Here is a 15696-nt window from a genome sequence, read left to right on the forward strand (position 1 = left end):
TTTCGTTTTTGCTATTCAGGAATGCGCAGATGCTGTCTATTAGGGCGGTTCGGCTCAACTCAGGACTTCGACTCGCTTGGTGGACTTCACGGGGTGATGATCGGAGAACCGCTAGCTCTTCGCCTTCGGCACGCCGTGAAGCATGCCGTCTGGATTCCTCACGCCCACCACATTCCCCTCCTGCACGCGTTTGAGCGTGAGCGCAGCAATGAGCGCAGCACCCACGCCCGAACCATCTTCAGCGGGTAGGATTTCGACCGGATCGTGCCCGCGTCCGAGCCGCTTGCCTTCGCGGTCCTTCTCCCAGTCGAGGATCTCCTTTAGAGCTTGTGCGCCGCGAGCCTGGTATCAACGTTAGCAGAGGTATGGTAGAAGTGAAGGAAGGAAGCATACCTTGAAGTGAGGATATTTGTTAAACACGCTCCCATCCGCTCCAACGTGCGCCGTCTTGTAGCCCTTCTTCTTGCAGATGGCCGCCACACCACACGCGCTCAACCGGGCAGAACGAGTGCCAATGAGCTCGGTCAGTCGACGGATCAGTTCCAGCTCCGGCTTGGTGCATTCAATACTGAGATGGGATTTGAAGGCGTCGTGCGTCTCCTGCAGATTCTCGTAGGGATCGTTCTCGATGTCTGAGAGCACACTGGCATCGAGCGAGTAGGGCTTCTGCAGCTTGGAGATGTCTTGGCCTTCGAAGATTTTGACGTCCGCTTTGGAGTGCAGGTCGACGAGGACGAGACGGAAGAGCTCGCCGAGGTAGAGGCCGGCAATCATCTTCTCGAAAGTCTGTTGGCCGGGGCGTGGGGAGTCCTTGTCGATGATGACGTCGTAGGGGGTGCGCGGGAGGACTTGATGCTCATTATCGAAGGCACCCCATTCGCAATTAATAGCGATCTCCTGGTCCGGGTCGAGGTTCATGTGCGCGAGCTTGCCGACTTCGCCGCAGTGCTCCATGTAGGCGGCGTTGCAGCCGGTGCCGAAGATGCAGCCGATGCGCATTTCCTGGTCGGTGTAGTTGCTAGCTATCAGGGTGCCGGTGGTGTCGTTGATGAGGGCGGTGAGCTTGATGGGCAGGCCGCGTTCCTTGAGCGCCGCCTCGAATTGCGGCACGACATCCTCGCCCTCGACGCCGGAGATGTCGAAGCCCTTGGTCCAGCGCTGCAGCACGCCGTGGTTGATGTACTCCTGGGTGGCGGGGTAGGAGAAGGTGAAGCCGAGGGGCAGGTTGTCGAGATTCTCGCCTTCGTGGTGGTACTCGATGAACTGCTGCAGACAGTCGGCCACGTAGCCCCACAGCTCCTCGCCGGTGCCGGTCTTGAGCTCCTCGGGCATGCGGTACTTGGACTGGATGATGTCGAACTCGCCCACCTCCTCGGGCAGGTTGATCTCGCAGACGCGCAGGTTGGTGCCGCCCATGTCGAGGGCGAGGAAGGTGCCCTGCTCGTGGCCGGTGGGGTAGCCCATGCACCACGTGGGGTTCATGGGGATGCTGCCACCCTCCTTGGATAGGCCTTTGGCGAGTTCGGAGACGAAGTGGTCGGTGATGGCCTTGAGCTTCGCCGTGTCGACGGTGAAGAGTTCCTCGAGGCGTTGGATCTCACCGAGCAGGTCCTTGGGCACGTCGGCCATGGAGCCTTTGCGGCTCGGCTGGCGTCGGGGCGTGGCGCGCGAGGCCATGTTGAAGGATAGTCGATGGTCGAGTGGTTAGAAGAATTGCAGGAAGGGACAGGGCCCGGGTGAGTTTAGGCAATTCGACTGGAATGAATGCGCCAATGCTTCCTACACCATCCACCCCGATCAATGCTGGTGATGCTGGTTGAGAGACGACGAGGAGCGTTTTGCCCAAGCAAAGGGGGAATTCCGGGGGAACGCGGAAGGGACAGGTCACGAGACAGAGGTACAACGGTGGTAGGAGCAATGGCAGGAAGGGACAATTGTCTGCGTCGAAGCAATGTTCGAGTATATACAAGGATGATGTCCCAAAAATCTCCAGAGCAGCCCCACTACAATGATCGCATCGCCCGCGTGCCCCTCCAATGCGGAAGCAGCCGGGATGGCATGGCATGGACGTGGAAGGGTTTGTCAAGAAGGCGTGGATGGGTCTGTGCAAGCGCAGGGCTAGAAAGATGGAAGTAGGTTGTCCCGATTAGCAAATCAGTGTCTTGTACTACATGTACTGCGATCAAGGAAGAGCTTACGGAGGAGTCGGTGTCATCTTTGATTTGCTGGTCCGTGATAGCATCGGAATATTTCAGGATGGGTGTATAATTGATCATGATTTGCACACCAACAGCCAAGCTTGACAACGTGAGATGAGCAAGCTGGCAGCGTCAATCGTCACCTCTTGTCTAACATCATCCCTCTTCCACATCTGCATCTCTCTTCCTCCAATCTCCCAAAGTAAGTCACCATCCTCCCTATCATCACCCATCTCCACACCCAGCTAACCCCCACCCCCAGCTCCCCAACCAACAAATCAAGCAACAATGTCCCTCACCCTCCTCCGCCGCACCACCACCCTCCCAACAACCCACCTCCTCCTCCGCACCTTCACCATGTCCTCGGTGCGAGCAGCAGAAGGCGACACCGGCGCCACCCGCTCCGGCGGCGCCTCGCAGGGCGACGCCTTCACCAAGCGCGAGCAGGCCTCCGAGGACTACTACGTCAAGCAGGAGGAGAAGAAGAAGCTGGAGGCGCTGAGGCAGCGGATTGCCGACAAGGAGGCCGACTTGGCCAAGGACCGGAAGGAGGCCGAGGAGATTTCGAAGAAGGGTTAGAGCTGCCTCTTGTCAATGGGGTTGAGTGGTGGATGATGGGAAGGGCGGGGGAGTCGAGTGCCGTTTAGTGGTGCTTGATGGAGGGGACATTGTTGATGGTCAGGCGGGTCTGGAGGTCTATGTGTATAGATAACGCCGTAGGCGCCGGGAAAGTAACTCGACTCGAATCATTGCACATCTGAAGCCTCTATCTCCATGCAGCCCTTTTCTTTTGCCTAGCCTATCACTCAAGCTGGCAGTAGTGCATGCACTTCGGCCCAGTCATACTACGCTATATGCACGTTGAAGACACAGCTGATTTTCATCCTTTGCATTGCATGTCTCTCTAAGAACTCCGAATGCGTGCAACTGGAGACGCCAGCGAAGTCGGACTACGAAAAAGGAAACCACTCCGCCTCCCCATTCCACCACATGCCATTTCACCAGCCATTGCCTCTCATCTAATGCAAGAAAGCTACAGCCAACGATAATGACTCTACGGCTGCTGGGGCTGGGCATCCGCATCGTCGCCCAAGAGCTGCTTCTTCTTGTCCTCCTTACGCTCCAGTCTCCGCTCACGTGCCGCCTTGTTCTTCGCACGCTTAGCATCCATCTCATCCTTGATTTGACGCTCACGCAGCTTCTCGGCCTTGGCCTTGTGGATCTGAAGGGGCAGTCAGTACATGTTCGAATATCGTGACGAGTCATGATGTCATCTCTCTCCATTGCTGGCGACGCATCAGAAGCAGGGCGACTTACGTGCTCGACGAGGGCACGCTTGTGCTTGAAGGTGTTACCCTTGCTCAGGTGGTAGAGTTCGTGGTAGAGGTGCTTGTCGATCTTGCCGGCGGCACGGTACTTGACCAACAGACGGCGGAGGACACGAAGACGACGCATCCACTGGACCTGACTGGAAGGCTGTCAGCATCGTGGTTCCATGATTCTTTGTAGTCCACAGTCCAACACATCCCTCCCCTCTTCTGTCCCCTCCATTGCCCTCCGGAGAGGCGGGTGAAAACTTACGTCGGCATCCTAGCATCGGCCGTACCCTTCCTCTTACCAAACCCTCTGTGTCTGCCAATTCGCCTCGCCGCAGTGAGCTCGCGGGCCCGGCTGCGCGAGTGCATCGTCACCGGTTTGCGGATGATGAGGCCATCGGCAATGAGTTTGCGGATGGTCTGGCGCGAGTTGGCGTTGGAGATTTCGTTGACTTCGTTCGGGTCGAGCCAGATCTTGCGCTTGCCGCAGTCCGCGACAGAGGCGGCGAGCCGCTTTTGCGTGGTAAGGTTCACCCTGTGTGGTGGAAGAGGGACGTGTTAGTGGATGGGTGCTTTGGTGCGTTTCTTCTTGCACCACATGGTGAAGGGGGTGAGGTGCCGCCTCGTGGCCGTCCGGCATCGTGGCAGTGTTACAGCACGCTCATCAGGATATGATTGCATTGAACTTACATCTTGACTGTGATTGACGATGGATGGTGATGGGTTTGTTGCGTCTGGGGGCGTCGCGGGACGTTTGATGAGGTGGTGCGAATGAGGGGATTCTTCGTGCGGATTGGGGCTTGGCACACGAAAAGCTAAAATTGAGCTAGCGCGCTGGTCACGTGCAGCAATCCCTCATCATGAGTCTTCCACGCCTGTTTTCGTCAATACACACACGCAAAACATTTGTGACGTGCTATCAAATATAGACCGTTGGTAGAATGCCAAAAGAGAATTGTATATTGGCGAGATTTGACGAACATTGACTCATCTATTTCTATTCTTCCTCAAATCTTCGCACCAACAACCCCTGCCCTTGCAACTGCTCCTTGACCTGCTTGACCGTCCACTCACCCCGGTGAAACATACCAGCACCAAGTGCAGCATCCACATCCGTCTGCTCAAACACTTCCGCAAAGTGATCGGCGTTCCCCGCTCCACTGGAAGCAATAACCGGAATCTTCACAGCGCCCTTCACACTCCTGATGAGCTCGAGGTCGAAGCCCGAGTTCGTGCCATCCTTGTCGATGCAGTTCAGCAGGATCTCGCCGGCTCCCATGGCTTCTACGGCGGTGACGAGCTGGATGACATCGAAGTCCCGAGTCTCTCGCCCGCCCTTGATCGTGCATGCGTACCAGCAGTGCTTCTCGCCGTTCGGACCGGGATATGCCGTGGCTATGGTGTGATGCGATATAGATTCTGCCGAGGCCACGTAGACACGCTTTGGGTCGACGGAGACGACTACTGCCTGAGCACCATATGCCTCGCTAATTGTCTCGATTGCCGTCTTGCCTGTTAAGATCTTGTTCGATGCGTAGTATTGCTCGGCCGCCGTCACTGCGTCCGAGCCAATGGAGACTTTGTCCGCTCCGGATTTGAAGTAGAGTGTTGCGACTTCCAATGCAGGCACTGTGCGTCCAGTGGATGGGTCGTGGGTATCTCTGATTCCGCCGCCAATCGTGAGCGGTACGAATACCGTTGCTGAGGTTTGGCGGAGGACTTCAAGCATGGGCAGATCTTTGATCGGAGTGTCGCGGAACGATGTGATGTTTAGAAAGGTGACTTCGTCCGCACCCTGCTCATAGTATTGCTGCGCTTTTTGGACGGGCTTGCCAAGATTGCGGACCGTGTTGTTTGACTTCTCCCGTACGTCGTATTGGTCACCTTTCGTCACCACGAGATCGCCTTGATCATTTGCCCGCACGTCGAGGCAGGCTATGATGCGGCGCGTGAGGCCATCCTTGACTGCCGCAGGTACGGATTGCAAGGCCTCTTCCCGTCGCCCTTCGAGGAAAGCCCTGATCACACGCTGACCAGCTGCACCGCTCTTCTCGGGATGGAATTGTGTAGCCAGGACGTTGTCTTTCGCGATGGCCCCAATGAAGTCTTGGCTGCCATATCGTGCGGTTGCAACAGTCCATCCGTCTTTCTCCAGTACACCAGCCCGATACGGAACCGCGTATGAGTGGACGTAATAATACTTGCTATCCGGCCTGAGTCCGTAGACACTTCTCGCCTCCGAGTCATCCTTTGACTGAGTGTTGGCCGAGTTCCAGCCAATGTGCGGGACACTTTTCTCCGAGTCATCAAATCGCTCAAGCCGGCCAGGCACGACACCAAATCCAGGGACAGTAGTGCTCTCTGCCGAGCCTTCGAAGAGAGCCTGTAGTCCTACGCAAATTCCCATGAAGGGTTTGCCCGATTCGATGAAAGCTTTCACGGACTCCGTGTAGCCAGCGTTATGGATTTGAGACAGGCAGTGTCCGAAATGGCCTACGCCAGGTAATATGAGCTTCTACATTTCCGTACTCTGTTAGTATGCGGCCGCAAAGCACTTATGCTGATGAGAAAGATCTGCCTCACCTCTGCATTGGCGACTTCGTCGGGCGACTTGATCCATTCCACATCCCAGCCGACCTTCTCAATGGCATTGACTAGAGATCTAATATTGCCGGCGGCGTAGTCGAGCAAGTGTACTTTTGGCATCTTGCTTAACTGTCTCAGCTGTAGTAAAATTGGTGTTATCGCAATCTCATTATCACAGTCTGAAAGGGTGGTGATAGGTTGTGTTTCCGTCGGCAGGTGACTCAAAGCAAGGGACTGGGATCGTAGTCGGTTTAGTGCAGCCAAGAAAGCTCACTCTCAACCAAAGGCAAGCCCAGAAGACTGATGGTCGTAAGGAGCCCGGTTGAGCTTTTGCAAGAATCGGCAAGCGTCAAACTAAACATGAAGGTATCCTCGCATTGAAAATATTCGTCCTCACGATAATCGGATCCATATACCGCGACTTTTGTCAAAGTCTGAAGAGAAGTGCAGTTATCAACCACACTAATCCTGATCAGGCAGTCCTACCTAAAAGATCTCTGACCACACTTTTCGGGCCATTCTACAGTGAACCACCTTATGCACCTTGACACACTGCCAGAATGGTGCGCAAACTCAAGCATCATGAGCAGCGGCTCCTGCGGAAAGTCGACTTCATCAACTACCCCTCCGACGCCACCCATCGCTCCTCGGCGGTGATCCGACGATACAATCTCTTCAATCCCGCCGACTACAGTTCCTACAACCGCCTCGCGGGATCGCTCAGGCATCTGGCGCATCGCCTCTCACTATTGCCGCCTGATTCGAGCTTTCGGAGGAAACATGAAGATCTGTTGCTGGAGAAGCTGTTCGACATGGGTCTAGTCGGGAGCGGAGGCGGCGGCAAAGGCAAGCTCAGCGATGTCGAGAGGAAGATTACAGTGTCTGCTTTCTGCCGGAGAAGATTGGGCGTGGTGATGACGAGACTGAGAATGGCGGAGAATGTGAGCGCCGCGAACAAGTTCATCGAGCAAGGCCATGTCAGGGTGGGTACGGAAGTGGTGACAGATTCTGCTTTTCTCGTTACGAGGTATGTGTGAACATCAGGCGGTTGCCTTCTGATGCCGTGCTAATACTGTGCAGGAATATGGAGGACTTCGTGACTTGGGTCGATTCATCGAAGATCAAACGCCACGTGATGCAATACCGTGACAAGCTGGACGATTTCGACTTGCTATGACGATAAGGATAACCGAGGAATGATATTCGATGGCTTTGAGTCGGATGTTCCAGGATACTCTCAAGACGATCCATGGATGTCAGATCTCCGAGACGGGGCGGTCCGCAATCTTCAAGCCTCTTGCAAACGCCAACCGCTGCAAACCCACGGCGGTATGTGAATCGAGACCATTCACGTCAATCCCGCATTCTGCCAAGGCTCAACAGTGAATCCATCAGACACATCCACCGCGTTCTGTGAATGGCGAGGAATTCTGCAGCTTGGACGAAAGGGGAAGGTTAGCTGCCTTAGTGTCACGTGCCTCCCGGCTGGGGGTGCATATTAAGCTCTTCCCCCACACACCTCTCCCTGAACCTTTCGCTCCGCGCTTGTATGCCCGCCATACTTGACCGAGCATCATCAATACGCCGCACACTTGCAAGGAATCAGTCGCACCCGCAGTTCCCGGACCGTTCCATCATCGAGTGGCGCTCCCCTCGTTTCCCGCTGCAGCGCACGGGCGTCGATGGTCTTCATCACACCTCTCCTTCATGGCATTCCATCAGTGGCTCACCAGTCCTAAGAAGCCTGGCGATGGCGCTCTAATGGGATCTGATGACGACGCTGTGATGGCCTATACTCTACCACATGGACAGCTCCAACAACTGCCCACCCGGCAACGCCCCTTTCTCGCTCCCCAACTAAAGTCTCACAGCCACAAGGTGAGAGAATATCTGCAAGAGTCAAACTCGAGATCTAAAACTGATGCCTCTCAGTCCGTGATCAATGAGCGCCACGACGAACATCATCTACCAACTCGCCCAAAGAAGCCGGCCGCACGTGACCTCAAACCCCGCCCACCCAACCTGAGTGCGACACATCCAGCAAACTACGGCCCTCAACCGTCACAGGTCAAACTTGCACAATCGGCGCTACGGTCATCCGACACTCGCACCGCTCCATACCCTCTTCCGCCTGCACCAAAGCTACCGCCAACACCAGCTCCATCCACTCCGGGAAGCGCATCGTCTGAACCGCCGTGGCGAGTCTACAACGACCCAATGTGGCAGACTTCCCAAGACCCGCATCATTGGGACACCAACTGCACGATCTTGAGATGCGATCGAGCGCTGGAGCCTGGCAACGTCATCTCACCTTGCTGGATGGCTGGGCTTCCATTCGGTGGGATGGTGGAGAGGGCTTATCACTACCCTTCTCTGGAGCGTACGCAAGAAGAGTAGACAGTGGGTTGGGGTGAACAGATTAAAACGATGATCGATGGTGTTTCATTTGTGTATCAGATTGGCGCGGCAGGCTTGCACTATGGACACTCGCAGATTGGCATGCGGTCCCCTTTTACTTCTTCGACTGCGGTGCGCGAACAATGCTCATATAATCGTACTTGCCATACGGTTCTCTGGAAATCGTGAAAAGCATTAGCGCGGTCCTGCGACGGGCAAATACGATCGTCTACAATTCGACTCACTTTTTCGGAATCTCGACGGCTTTCTCCCTCGCACCAAACCCATGTCTCTTCTTGTAGTATGGCAAGCCCTTTTCGGAGGCGTCGAGGTAGGACTCGAGGCCCGCGGCGTCGGCCTGGTCGGTGCCCCATTTAATCAGGCGTGCTGCGATTCCTGTACGTGGATCATGTCAGAGTCTGCTTCTGTGCGGTATTGGTCTGTCCACTAACCCTGTCCCTGGCACTCTTGGTCCACACCAAGCATTTCAAGCACTGTGTTCATTTCTCGCATCAGCTCGATTCGCTCTCATGGTGGCGGGCACGCATCAAGAGCAAGCGTGTACGCAGACATACTCCAATGTGGCTTCGTGCCCATCAATTCATGGCGGTTCTCCTCCATGCCACCGAAGAACGCACCCGCGACTTCCATGTCCCATTCGTCGTCCTTGACTTCGGGCCACTAGAAGGGTGGAGATGTCAGCGTACCTGCGTGCGGTATCATCGCAAGCGGAGGCTGATCAATCGCGCACCTTGCGCTCTAGATTACCATCCTGCTGCGGCACCATCCAACGACTGAAGCCCACGATCTTGTTGTCGTTTTGTGTGTCTTCGACAACGAAAGTGCGATCTGTGGGGTCTAAGTGGGTGAAATGGAGAGGTCAGCTGTGGGATTTGCCAGGTGCGTTCCGCTAGACACGTTCATTGATAGGATAGGAAGATGCACGTACTGTCGAGTCCTATACGCCAGGCGTCATTCCACCACTGCCGTATATTGGAATTATCGGGCGTGAAGTAAGCGAAGAAGGGTGCGTGGAAGAAACCTGGTGGATTGCATGCGTGTTAGGAACTTCGGCGGTCTTCGGCATGGCAGTAATGTCAAGGGCCTCACTATTATAGTAGACGCCGGTCATTGCTTCTGCATCTTCCTTCTTCGCAGGGCGAATGTGGAAGCGATCGCCGGAGAGGTGTAGATCGGCCATGCTGGCGTTGGTTGGGGGATTCAACTGAAGGAGAGTATAAGAGGCGAGGGAACTCTGAGGGAAAAAAAAAGAGCTGAACACTGCTTGATTATATCTTCATGCACATGCCTAAGTTTGACTCAGCCGCGGCCGTCGTGGAAATTCAGGCGATTACTCAAGGTAGAGCTGAAATACAGCGCTGGTCTGGAGCCGACGTGAGGTCGAATCTGGCAAGCGCTGCGGCTAATGATCGATCCTTACCTGATTAGGATGGAAGGCGGCTTCCAGACAGCAAGTGTGAGGTATTTGCCGACGCATACCTCGATCGACTACCGTGTGTGCACTCTTTCATGTTGTTAGGCATGAAGTAAGGCTCACATCCCGCCGTGAAGCCAGACGCGCACGATGGCAGCAGATCACCACCACAACTAACATCCCGCGTGTAAGCTCGGCGGAATTCGGTGCCGTTTGTACGAGAATGCGTGTCAGAGTGATCCAGAATAGGGTGGAGTGTAGAACGCAGGAGCCGCTGAGATTGATGTATACTCCTTGTGGTATATGGCACTGCCGACACACAAGTCTACCAGGGCAGGCTGCCGCAGTTGGCTGTACGGGCTCTTTCGGATTCGCTCGTGTACTTGACGCACGACCTGGTTTACACGCAGGCGTCTGGCGTCTCCTGGTGCATGCTGCACACCCTGCTCTGCACAGGCCAGACGTCTGATAGCAGGACTCCTGGCAGCTCTGTTATCTCCATTCCAAGGAAATCATCATCAACGACAAGCAGTTGCGCGCTTGCGCCCAGAGGCTCGGAGTCGTCACCCATGGGGGCGCGGAGATCGGAAAGCGTACGCTGCGGCGCTATCGCACAGTATCACTCGTGGACTGGAGGAAAAGCAACTTGGCTGTCGTCGTTCTTGGCCCGTCCACAACTGTCGCGTGCTACCCGCTGCCATATCTTTCCCTATGGTTCTTGGGATCCCGCTCGGGCGCGCCGGCAAGGGGGCTGTGCAGCGCAGCCTCGCGCGAGGGGAGCAAGCAGATCGATCGGCTCCATGCGTCTGCGGGAGATACCGAGGGCGATGCGGTTGTGCAGCCGTGAGATACGCCACGACGAGGGATGAGAAGTGGTGTTATGTGTTCTCCTCTGCAACTTATGTGAGACTGCCCCACGACCTCGCCCTTCTTTTACACGATCGCTCCTCTTATTCTTACTGTGAGAACGCCTTACGAGCTCGCGCTGTTTCGACGCAATCGCTCCGCTTCTACTCCGGCCAAGGATGCCAGGCTGGGGGTATCAAGCCCATGCAGCTCCTCTTCCCGCATTGGAGTATGATGAAAGGGTCCATATCGACAGAACCATGGGCAGAGCTCAGCGCGCCTCAATGCTGGGCCAGAGCGAGCATGATGGCGGCCGGGTAGGAACGACAGCCAAGGACGTTATCAGCAAGGCGAGGCTGCCAAGTGGCAGGTATATATACGACGATTCAACACGCGACACATGTGGCCAATCCCGATCTAGAGACGCCGGGGTGCAGCATGGGCATCGCCTCGCGCATTCAACCCTCGGCGAAAAGGCAGATAAGAGCACAGCACAGCCCGGCAATTCGTCCGTCTGTCGATTCACGGGTTGGTTAGGAAGGACTAGGAGCTGTCCCCTCCGGGAGGCAACTGATAAGGAAGTTGCGTGACCAATCAGAGCGCGAGCTGCCGCCCGGCTGAATTTGGTAATGACTTCATCTCACAGACCATCGACTTTGCCCCCAGACGCCTGGAGTCGCATTCCCGGCGGCACGGAGAGTTAAAAAATCAGAAGGGCAGAAGACGTGAAGATCCTCATGGGATGTCTGTCGCAAAGGCACGAGACGGTGCGTGTCGCGTGCAGCAAAAGAATGCGCAGCAAGCCAGCATGTCGAGGCGGGGTGGGAGGATGCGCAGATCAGCTGTTATCAGGCCAAACCCTCCAGAAATTCAGTTGGGTCATTGCCGAGTCTGCTAACGGAAACTCTCCAGCGTTGGCGGCGCTCGGCGCGCGTGCATCTCTAACGATCGTCTGCATCCGGGGATATTCGCATTAGAACCGTGACGGAGTATGAAAAGAAACGCTAACCACCTACTTCTCTACCCTTCCTCTTCCCTGTCTCTCACTTCACCCCAACCTTGCTTCTTCCCAATGCTGGCGGCCGCTTTTATATCTCTCACGGCCTGATACCCTTCCTTTCCCAACGCCCATCTCTCTCTACGGTATCCTCCCTGCCTGCTCCTGTCTTCCGCCGTGGTCATACCTGATCGCCAGCTGGCAACTCAACGCACACGCTCCCTCTCCCCCGCCCTACCGCCAGCATGCCTCCTCCCGACTTTACGTGGGCGGGTGCCTCCTACCCATGGATCGGCGCCCCAACCCTATTCAATGGCACATATCCTGAAGGAGGCAACTCCAGTACGTCCCTCACAACCCTCTCCCTGCCACCTGCTCGCGTGACTGTCGAAGCACGACTCGAGCAAGACCCCATTCAAGACTAACAATGACCCTCTGCAGAAACCACCAATCTCAACCAATGGTTCAGCTCCGGCGACCAAGCCTACATCATCGTTGCATCCGCCATGGTGCTCGTGATGATTCCCGGCCTCGGCTTCCTCTACTCTGGCCTCGCCCGCCGGAAATCGGCCCTCAGCATGATCTTCGCCTGCATGGCCTCCTTCTCCGTCATCACCTTCCAATGGTACTTCTGGGGCTACTCGTTGGCCTTTAGCTCCGCAGCGACGAATGGCTTCATTGGCGATCTAAGACACTTCGGACTGATGGGCGTCCTCGCTGCACCGAGTCCCGGCAGCCCGCTGATACCCGAACTGCTATACTCCTTCTACCAGCTGCAATTCTGTGCGACCACCGCCGCCATCGTCATGGGCGCGATCGCAGAGCGCGGCCGTCTCATCCCCTCTCTCGTCTTCATCTTCGTCTGGGCCACACTCGTCTACTGCCCCCTTGCTTACTGGGCCTGGGGTGCCAATGGCTGGGGCTTCTCCTGGGGCGTCATGGACTACGCCGGCGGCGGGCCCGTCGAAATCGGCTCCGGATTATCTGCCCTCGCCTACTCGTGGATCCTCGGACGCCGGCAAGAGAAGATGATGCTCAACTTCCGCCCGCACAACGTCTCCATGATCGTCCTCGGCACCGTCTTCCTCTGGTTCGGTTGGCTCGGCTTCAACGGCGGATCCGCGTTCGGCGCCAACCTCCGCGCTGTCATGGCGTGCTGGAACTCCAACCTCACCGCCATGTTCGCCGCCATGACCTGGACGATTCTCGACTGGAGGCTGGCGAAGAAGTGGTCGATGGTCGGCTGGTGTTCCGGCGCGATCGCCGGGCTCGTTGCCGCCACGCCCGCATCGGGTTACATCACGCCCTGGGCCTCGGTCGCCCTGGGCATCACAACGGGCATCCTGGCCAATTTTGGCACCAAAGTCAAGTACTGGATTCAGATCGACGACGCCATGGACGTCTTCGCCGAGCACGGCCTCGCGGGCATGATCGGACTCTTCTTCAACGGCATCTTCGGCGCGTCGTACATCATCGGCCTCGACGGCGTGAACACGGGCAGCATCCCCGGCGGCTGGATCGAGCACAACTGGATCCAGCTGGGCCAGCAAGTCGCGTACATCGTGGCGTGCACGGTCTACGCCTTCGTCGTCAGTGCGCTCATCGCCTTCATCATCAACAAAATCCCCGGCCTGCACCTCCGCGCCTCCGACGAGGCGGAGCTGCTCGGCATGGACGACGACCAGCTCGGCGAATTCGCGTACGATTACGTCGAGGTGCGGAGAGATTACCTCGCGTGGACGACGTCGAACAACCCCGACATGCCGCAGTCGGAGCGCCATGGGATCGAGGAGATGAGCGCCATGCTCGAGGGCAAGTCGCCGCCGGGCGAGAGCTCGACGTCGGGTGACAGCCATACTGGCGTGGGGGGCGACAGGCATGGAATTGAGGCCGAGAAGGTGGAGAAGGAGAAGAGAGGGGAGAGACACTCGGAGAAGGAATGATTTGCCGCGAGCGGTCTTCTTCTTGGGTTGCACGAATGTGTTTTACGACATGAAGTTTCTTCTTTTTTTATTTGCTTTGGCAAATGTCAATTGCAAGGCGTTTTGGACGGGCGAGATGAGCGGCCAGGAGACGGCACGCGTGCCTCGCGTGGGATTGAGCGAGTGCTTGGGCGGCATAGATGTTGTAGCTGTGGCGCAACCTACACAATCATGATAGAGAGACGTGGAAAATCTAGCCCACGATGGCATTGAACGTGACATTACTCAGTCCCGTCTTCACAGTACCTTTAATCCACCCACTCCATGCCCCAAGCCCGACGGCTCTCGAGTCGATTCTTGAGACCAGGTCTCGTCACTGCCCACAGCACTCGCCCGCTCCCCAACCTCAGCAACAACCTCGTCATCACGGAAAGCATTCTGCGCCTCCAACCTCTCCCTGTTGACCTTTAGATCAAACACGTCGAAACGCTGATAGTACCCGACGACATCATGAAACTGCTTCGGCTCCACACACGCATTCAAGTCCAAGTCCGCATACGCTATCCCTTCTTCTCCCACCACTGATTCGCCGACCTGCGTTCCTGTGGGGTCGATAAAGAGGCTGGCGCCTTGCGTGAGGCTGTCGAGTGTTTCTTCTGCTGAAGGGATGGCGGCAAGGATTTCGTCTATGAGGGGTTAGGGGCGGTGAAGAGGGGATGGACGGACAACGGCGCACCTCGGAAGACTTTGTCCATGTACATGGAGCTCATCACGCCGAAACACTTTGCTTCGAAGCAGTGGGCGCTTGTGCGGGTGCGGTTGGCCGCTAGATTGTCGTATTGCTTGCTTGGGGATGACGCAGTCGAGCCTTGCGTTTGCGAGGAGGACACTCGTCTCGTTGGCCAGACTAGACAAGGAGATATCAGCGTTGATCAACAGGCGAGTGGTACTTCTCAGACTCACCCGGCGGCCAAGTGGTAATGTGCAACTGCTCGCCCTGCGCCATCAAACTCCACCGCGCCAACGGATTCGTATTCTCACCACAAAGCAGCGCACCCACCTTCCCACACCGCTCCGTATCGACGACCCGCAAACCCGCGCCGTCGCCATTCGCCCACTACTCCCATAGTCAGCCAAATCAAACGCTACGTCAAGAACGAGAGGGATAGGCCTACAATCAACTTCTCATACCACGTCGGCACCAACTTCCGCTGATGATTCAGAATCTCGCCTTTGTCACTGATCAGCACCGCCGAGTTCCACAGGCACCCGACGCTCGCGCTAGAGCGCTCGTTGAAGCCAATGTGTGCGAAGATTTTGGCTTGCGCGCAGGTTTGGCGGAGCGTGCGGATTTCCGGGCCGGTGATGAGGAGGGACTGGTGGGCGAGGCGGGTGAAGAAGTGGTGGTTATCGATGGGGCTGGTGGGACCTGGATGTCACTTTCGGTGATCAGGAGTTATGAGATTGTTGGTACGCACGCTGCTAGTCCGGCCTGGGGTTCATGAGTGTTAGGATTGAGGTATTATCGAGTAGACGGTTCGGTGGGAGTGTAGCATACCCACAACGGATAAGCAGGAATATACGTCTCCGGAAAGACGACCAAGTCCGCGCGATTCCTCGCCGCTTCTTGAATCAGGCCCACTGTCTTCTGCACCGTCTTGGCCGTGTCGAGGAAGACGGGGCTGACGTTGCATGCTGTTCGGGCATCAGCTCGTGTACCTCTACGTGAAGACTATGGCATTGTCGTAGATTGAATTTACCTGCAACGCGGACCTTGGGAAGCCACGACATTCGGGCTAGAACAGTTGTCTCACGAGAGGAAATGAGGGTTTGTTAATGGGAGGAATAGTCACGAGGTGCGGTCCGGATTCTCCGTCGAGAGAGTGGAGTTGAGCCAATGGTTGTGAATCCCAAGCTTCCAAGACATAATACATACGAACCACGACGGTTGAGCGCGTACACAACCAGCAGCAATGGAAGCAAGTAAATAAAAACGGAC

General features: G+C 56.3%; 9 protein-coding genes across 9 annotated transcripts; 4 read left to right on the forward strand and 5 right to left on the reverse strand.

Annotated features, from left to right (window-relative positions):
• Positions 1-3: 3 nt before the first annotated feature.
• On the reverse strand, positions 4-1960 carry BDY17DRAFT_337197 (hexokinase-domain-containing protein). Its single transcript, XM_033737950.1, has 2 exons — positions 394-1960; positions 4-342 (listed from the first exon to the last, which is right to left on the reverse strand). Exons 1-2 carry the CDS (start codon positions 1675-1677, stop codon positions 112-114), a joined length of 1515 nt encoding a protein of 504 aa, XP_033593923.1. The 5' UTR covers positions 1678-1960; the 3' UTR covers positions 4-111.
• An 8-nt stretch (positions 1961-1968) lies between these two features.
• BDY17DRAFT_342127 (mitochondrial ATPase inhibitor, IATP-domain-containing protein) lies at positions 1969-2958 on the forward strand. Its single transcript, XM_033738007.1, has 2 exons — positions 1969-2400; positions 2461-2958. Exons 1-2 carry the CDS (start codon positions 2313-2315, stop codon positions 2775-2777), a joined length of 405 nt encoding a protein of 134 aa, XP_033593924.1. The 5' UTR covers positions 1969-2312; the 3' UTR covers positions 2778-2958.
• Positions 2959-2971: 13 nt separating this feature from the next.
• Positions 2972-4457, reverse strand: BDY17DRAFT_288808 (60S ribosomal protein L19). The gene is made up of 4 exons (XM_033732254.1): positions 4205-4457; positions 3780-4049; positions 3516-3666; positions 2972-3420 (listed from the first exon to the last, which is right to left on the reverse strand). Coding segments are annotated over exons 1-4 (591 nt in total). The 5' UTR covers positions 4207-4457; the 3' UTR covers positions 2972-3252.
• On the reverse strand, positions 4446-6468 carry BDY17DRAFT_259550 (uncharacterized protein). Its single transcript, XM_033731829.1, has 2 exons — positions 6098-6468; positions 4446-6029 (listed from the first exon to the last, which is right to left on the reverse strand). The coding sequence occupies exons 1-2, from the start codon at positions 6218-6220 to the stop codon at positions 4512-4514; spliced, it is 1641 nt and encodes a 546-aa protein (XP_033593926.1). The 5' UTR covers positions 6221-6468; the 3' UTR covers positions 4446-4511.
• On the forward strand, positions 6441-7542 carry BDY17DRAFT_9866 (U3 small nucleolar ribonucleoprotein imp3). Its single transcript, XM_033738907.1, has 2 exons — positions 6441-7127; positions 7181-7542. The coding sequence occupies exons 1-2, from the start codon at positions 6661-6663 to the stop codon at positions 7275-7277; spliced, it is 564 nt and encodes a 187-aa protein (XP_033593927.1). The 5' UTR covers positions 6441-6660; the 3' UTR covers positions 7278-7542.
• A 265-nt stretch (positions 7543-7807) lies between these two features.
• Positions 7808-8497, forward strand: BDY17DRAFT_306747 (uncharacterized protein; the record flags this gene model as incomplete). The annotated part of the gene is made up of 1 exon (XM_033735052.1): positions 7808-8497. The coding sequence occupies one exon, from the start codon at positions 7808-7810 to the stop codon at positions 8495-8497; it is 690 nt and encodes a 229-aa protein (XP_033593928.1).
• A 115-nt stretch (positions 8498-8612) lies between these two features.
• BDY17DRAFT_306748 (acyl-CoA N-acyltransferase) lies at positions 8613-9698 on the reverse strand (the record flags this gene model as incomplete). Its single annotated transcript, XM_033735053.1, has 7 exons — positions 8613-8673; positions 8743-8893; positions 8950-8991; positions 9073-9178; positions 9249-9355; positions 9447-9480; positions 9540-9698. The coding sequence occupies 7 exons, from the start codon at positions 9696-9698 to the stop codon at positions 8613-8615; spliced, it is 660 nt and encodes a 219-aa protein (XP_033593929.1).
• A 2095-nt stretch (positions 9699-11793) lies between these two features.
• On the forward strand, positions 11794-13978 carry BDY17DRAFT_288831 (ammonium transporter mep3). The gene is made up of 2 exons (XM_033732255.1): positions 11794-12117; positions 12217-13978. Exons 1-2 carry the CDS (start codon positions 12021-12023, stop codon positions 13716-13718), a joined length of 1599 nt encoding a protein of 532 aa, XP_033593930.1. The 5' UTR covers positions 11794-12020; the 3' UTR covers positions 13719-13978.
• On the reverse strand, positions 13979-15696 carry BDY17DRAFT_288833 (carbon-nitrogen hydrolase). The gene is made up of 7 exons (XM_033732256.1): positions 15458-15696; positions 15256-15392; positions 15176-15189; positions 14873-15116; positions 14661-14814; positions 14434-14604; positions 13979-14383 (listed from the first exon to the last, which is right to left on the reverse strand). Exons 1-7 carry the CDS (start codon positions 15486-15488, stop codon positions 13995-13997), a joined length of 1140 nt encoding a protein of 379 aa, XP_033593931.1. The 5' UTR covers positions 15489-15696; the 3' UTR covers positions 13979-13994.

This window comes from Neohortaea acidophila (assembly GCF_010093505.1).
Source record: "Neohortaea acidophila strain CBS 113389 unplaced genomic scaffold BDY17scaffold_1, whole genome shotgun sequence".
Lineage (NCBI taxonomy): Eukaryota > Fungi > Ascomycota > Dothideomycetes > Mycosphaerellales > Teratosphaeriaceae > Neohortaea > Neohortaea acidophila.

Excerpts from the sequence above, each read along its gene's own strand:
- BDY17DRAFT_337197 (XM_033737950.1), bottom strand. The coding sequence starts at position 1,677 with ATGGCCTCGCGCGCCACGCCCCGACGCCAGCCGAGCCGCAAAGGCTCC. Across the intron at positions 343-393 it reads ACAAATATCCTCACTTCAAG|GCTCGCGGCGCACAAGCTCT; the intron begins GTATGCTTCCTT and ends CGTTGATACCAG.
- BDY17DRAFT_342127 (XM_033738007.1), top strand. The coding sequence starts at position 2,313 with ATGAGCAAGCTGGCAGCGTCAATCGTCACCTCTTGTCTAACATCATCC. Across the intron at positions 2,401-2,460 it reads TCTTCCTCCAATCTCCCAAA|CTCCCCAACCAACAAATCAA; the intron begins GTAAGTCACCAT and ends CCCCACCCCCAG.
- BDY17DRAFT_288808 (XM_033732254.1), bottom strand. Across the intron at positions 3,667-3,779 it reads GCCGATGCTAGGATGCCGAC|TCAGGTCCAGTGGATGCGTC; the intron begins GTAAGTTTTCAC and ends ACAGCCTTCCAG. Across the intron at positions 3,421-3,515 it reads AGCGTGCCCTCGTCGAGCAC|ATCCACAAGGCCAAGGCCGA; the intron begins GTAAGTCGCCCT and ends CTGCCCCTTCAG.
- BDY17DRAFT_259550 (XM_033731829.1), bottom strand. The coding sequence starts at position 6,220 with ATGCCAAAAGTACACTTGCTCGACTACGCCGCCGGCAATATTAGATCT. Across the intron at positions 6,030-6,097 it reads ACGAAGTCGCCAATGCAGAG|AAGCTCATATTACCTGGCGT; the intron begins GTGAGGCAGATC and ends ACGGAAATGTAG.
- BDY17DRAFT_9866 (XM_033738907.1), top strand. The coding sequence starts at position 6,661 with ATGGTGCGCAAACTCAAGCATCATGAGCAGCGGCTCCTGCGGAAAGTC. Across the intron at positions 7,128-7,180 it reads TCTGCTTTTCTCGTTACGAG|GAATATGGAGGACTTCGTGA; the intron begins GTATGTGTGAAC and ends AATACTGTGCAG.
- BDY17DRAFT_288831 (XM_033732255.1), top strand. The coding sequence starts at position 12,021 with ATGCCTCCTCCCGACTTTACGTGGGCGGGTGCCTCCTACCCATGGATC. Across the intron at positions 12,118-12,216 it reads TCCTGAAGGAGGCAACTCCA|AAACCACCAATCTCAACCAA; the intron begins GTACGTCCCTCA and ends GACCCTCTGCAG.
- BDY17DRAFT_288833 (XM_033732256.1), bottom strand. The coding sequence starts at position 15,488 with ATGTCGTGGCTTCCCAAGGTCCGCGTTGCAG. Across the intron at positions 15,393-15,457 it reads TCCCAAGGTCCGCGTTGCAG|CATGCAACGTCAGCCCCGTC; the intron begins GTAAATTCAATC and ends ATGCCCGAACAG. Across the intron at positions 14,815-14,872 it reads CGTGGTATGAGAAGTTGATT|TGGGCGAATGGCGACGGCGC; the intron begins GTAGGCCTATCC and ends CTATGGGAGTAG.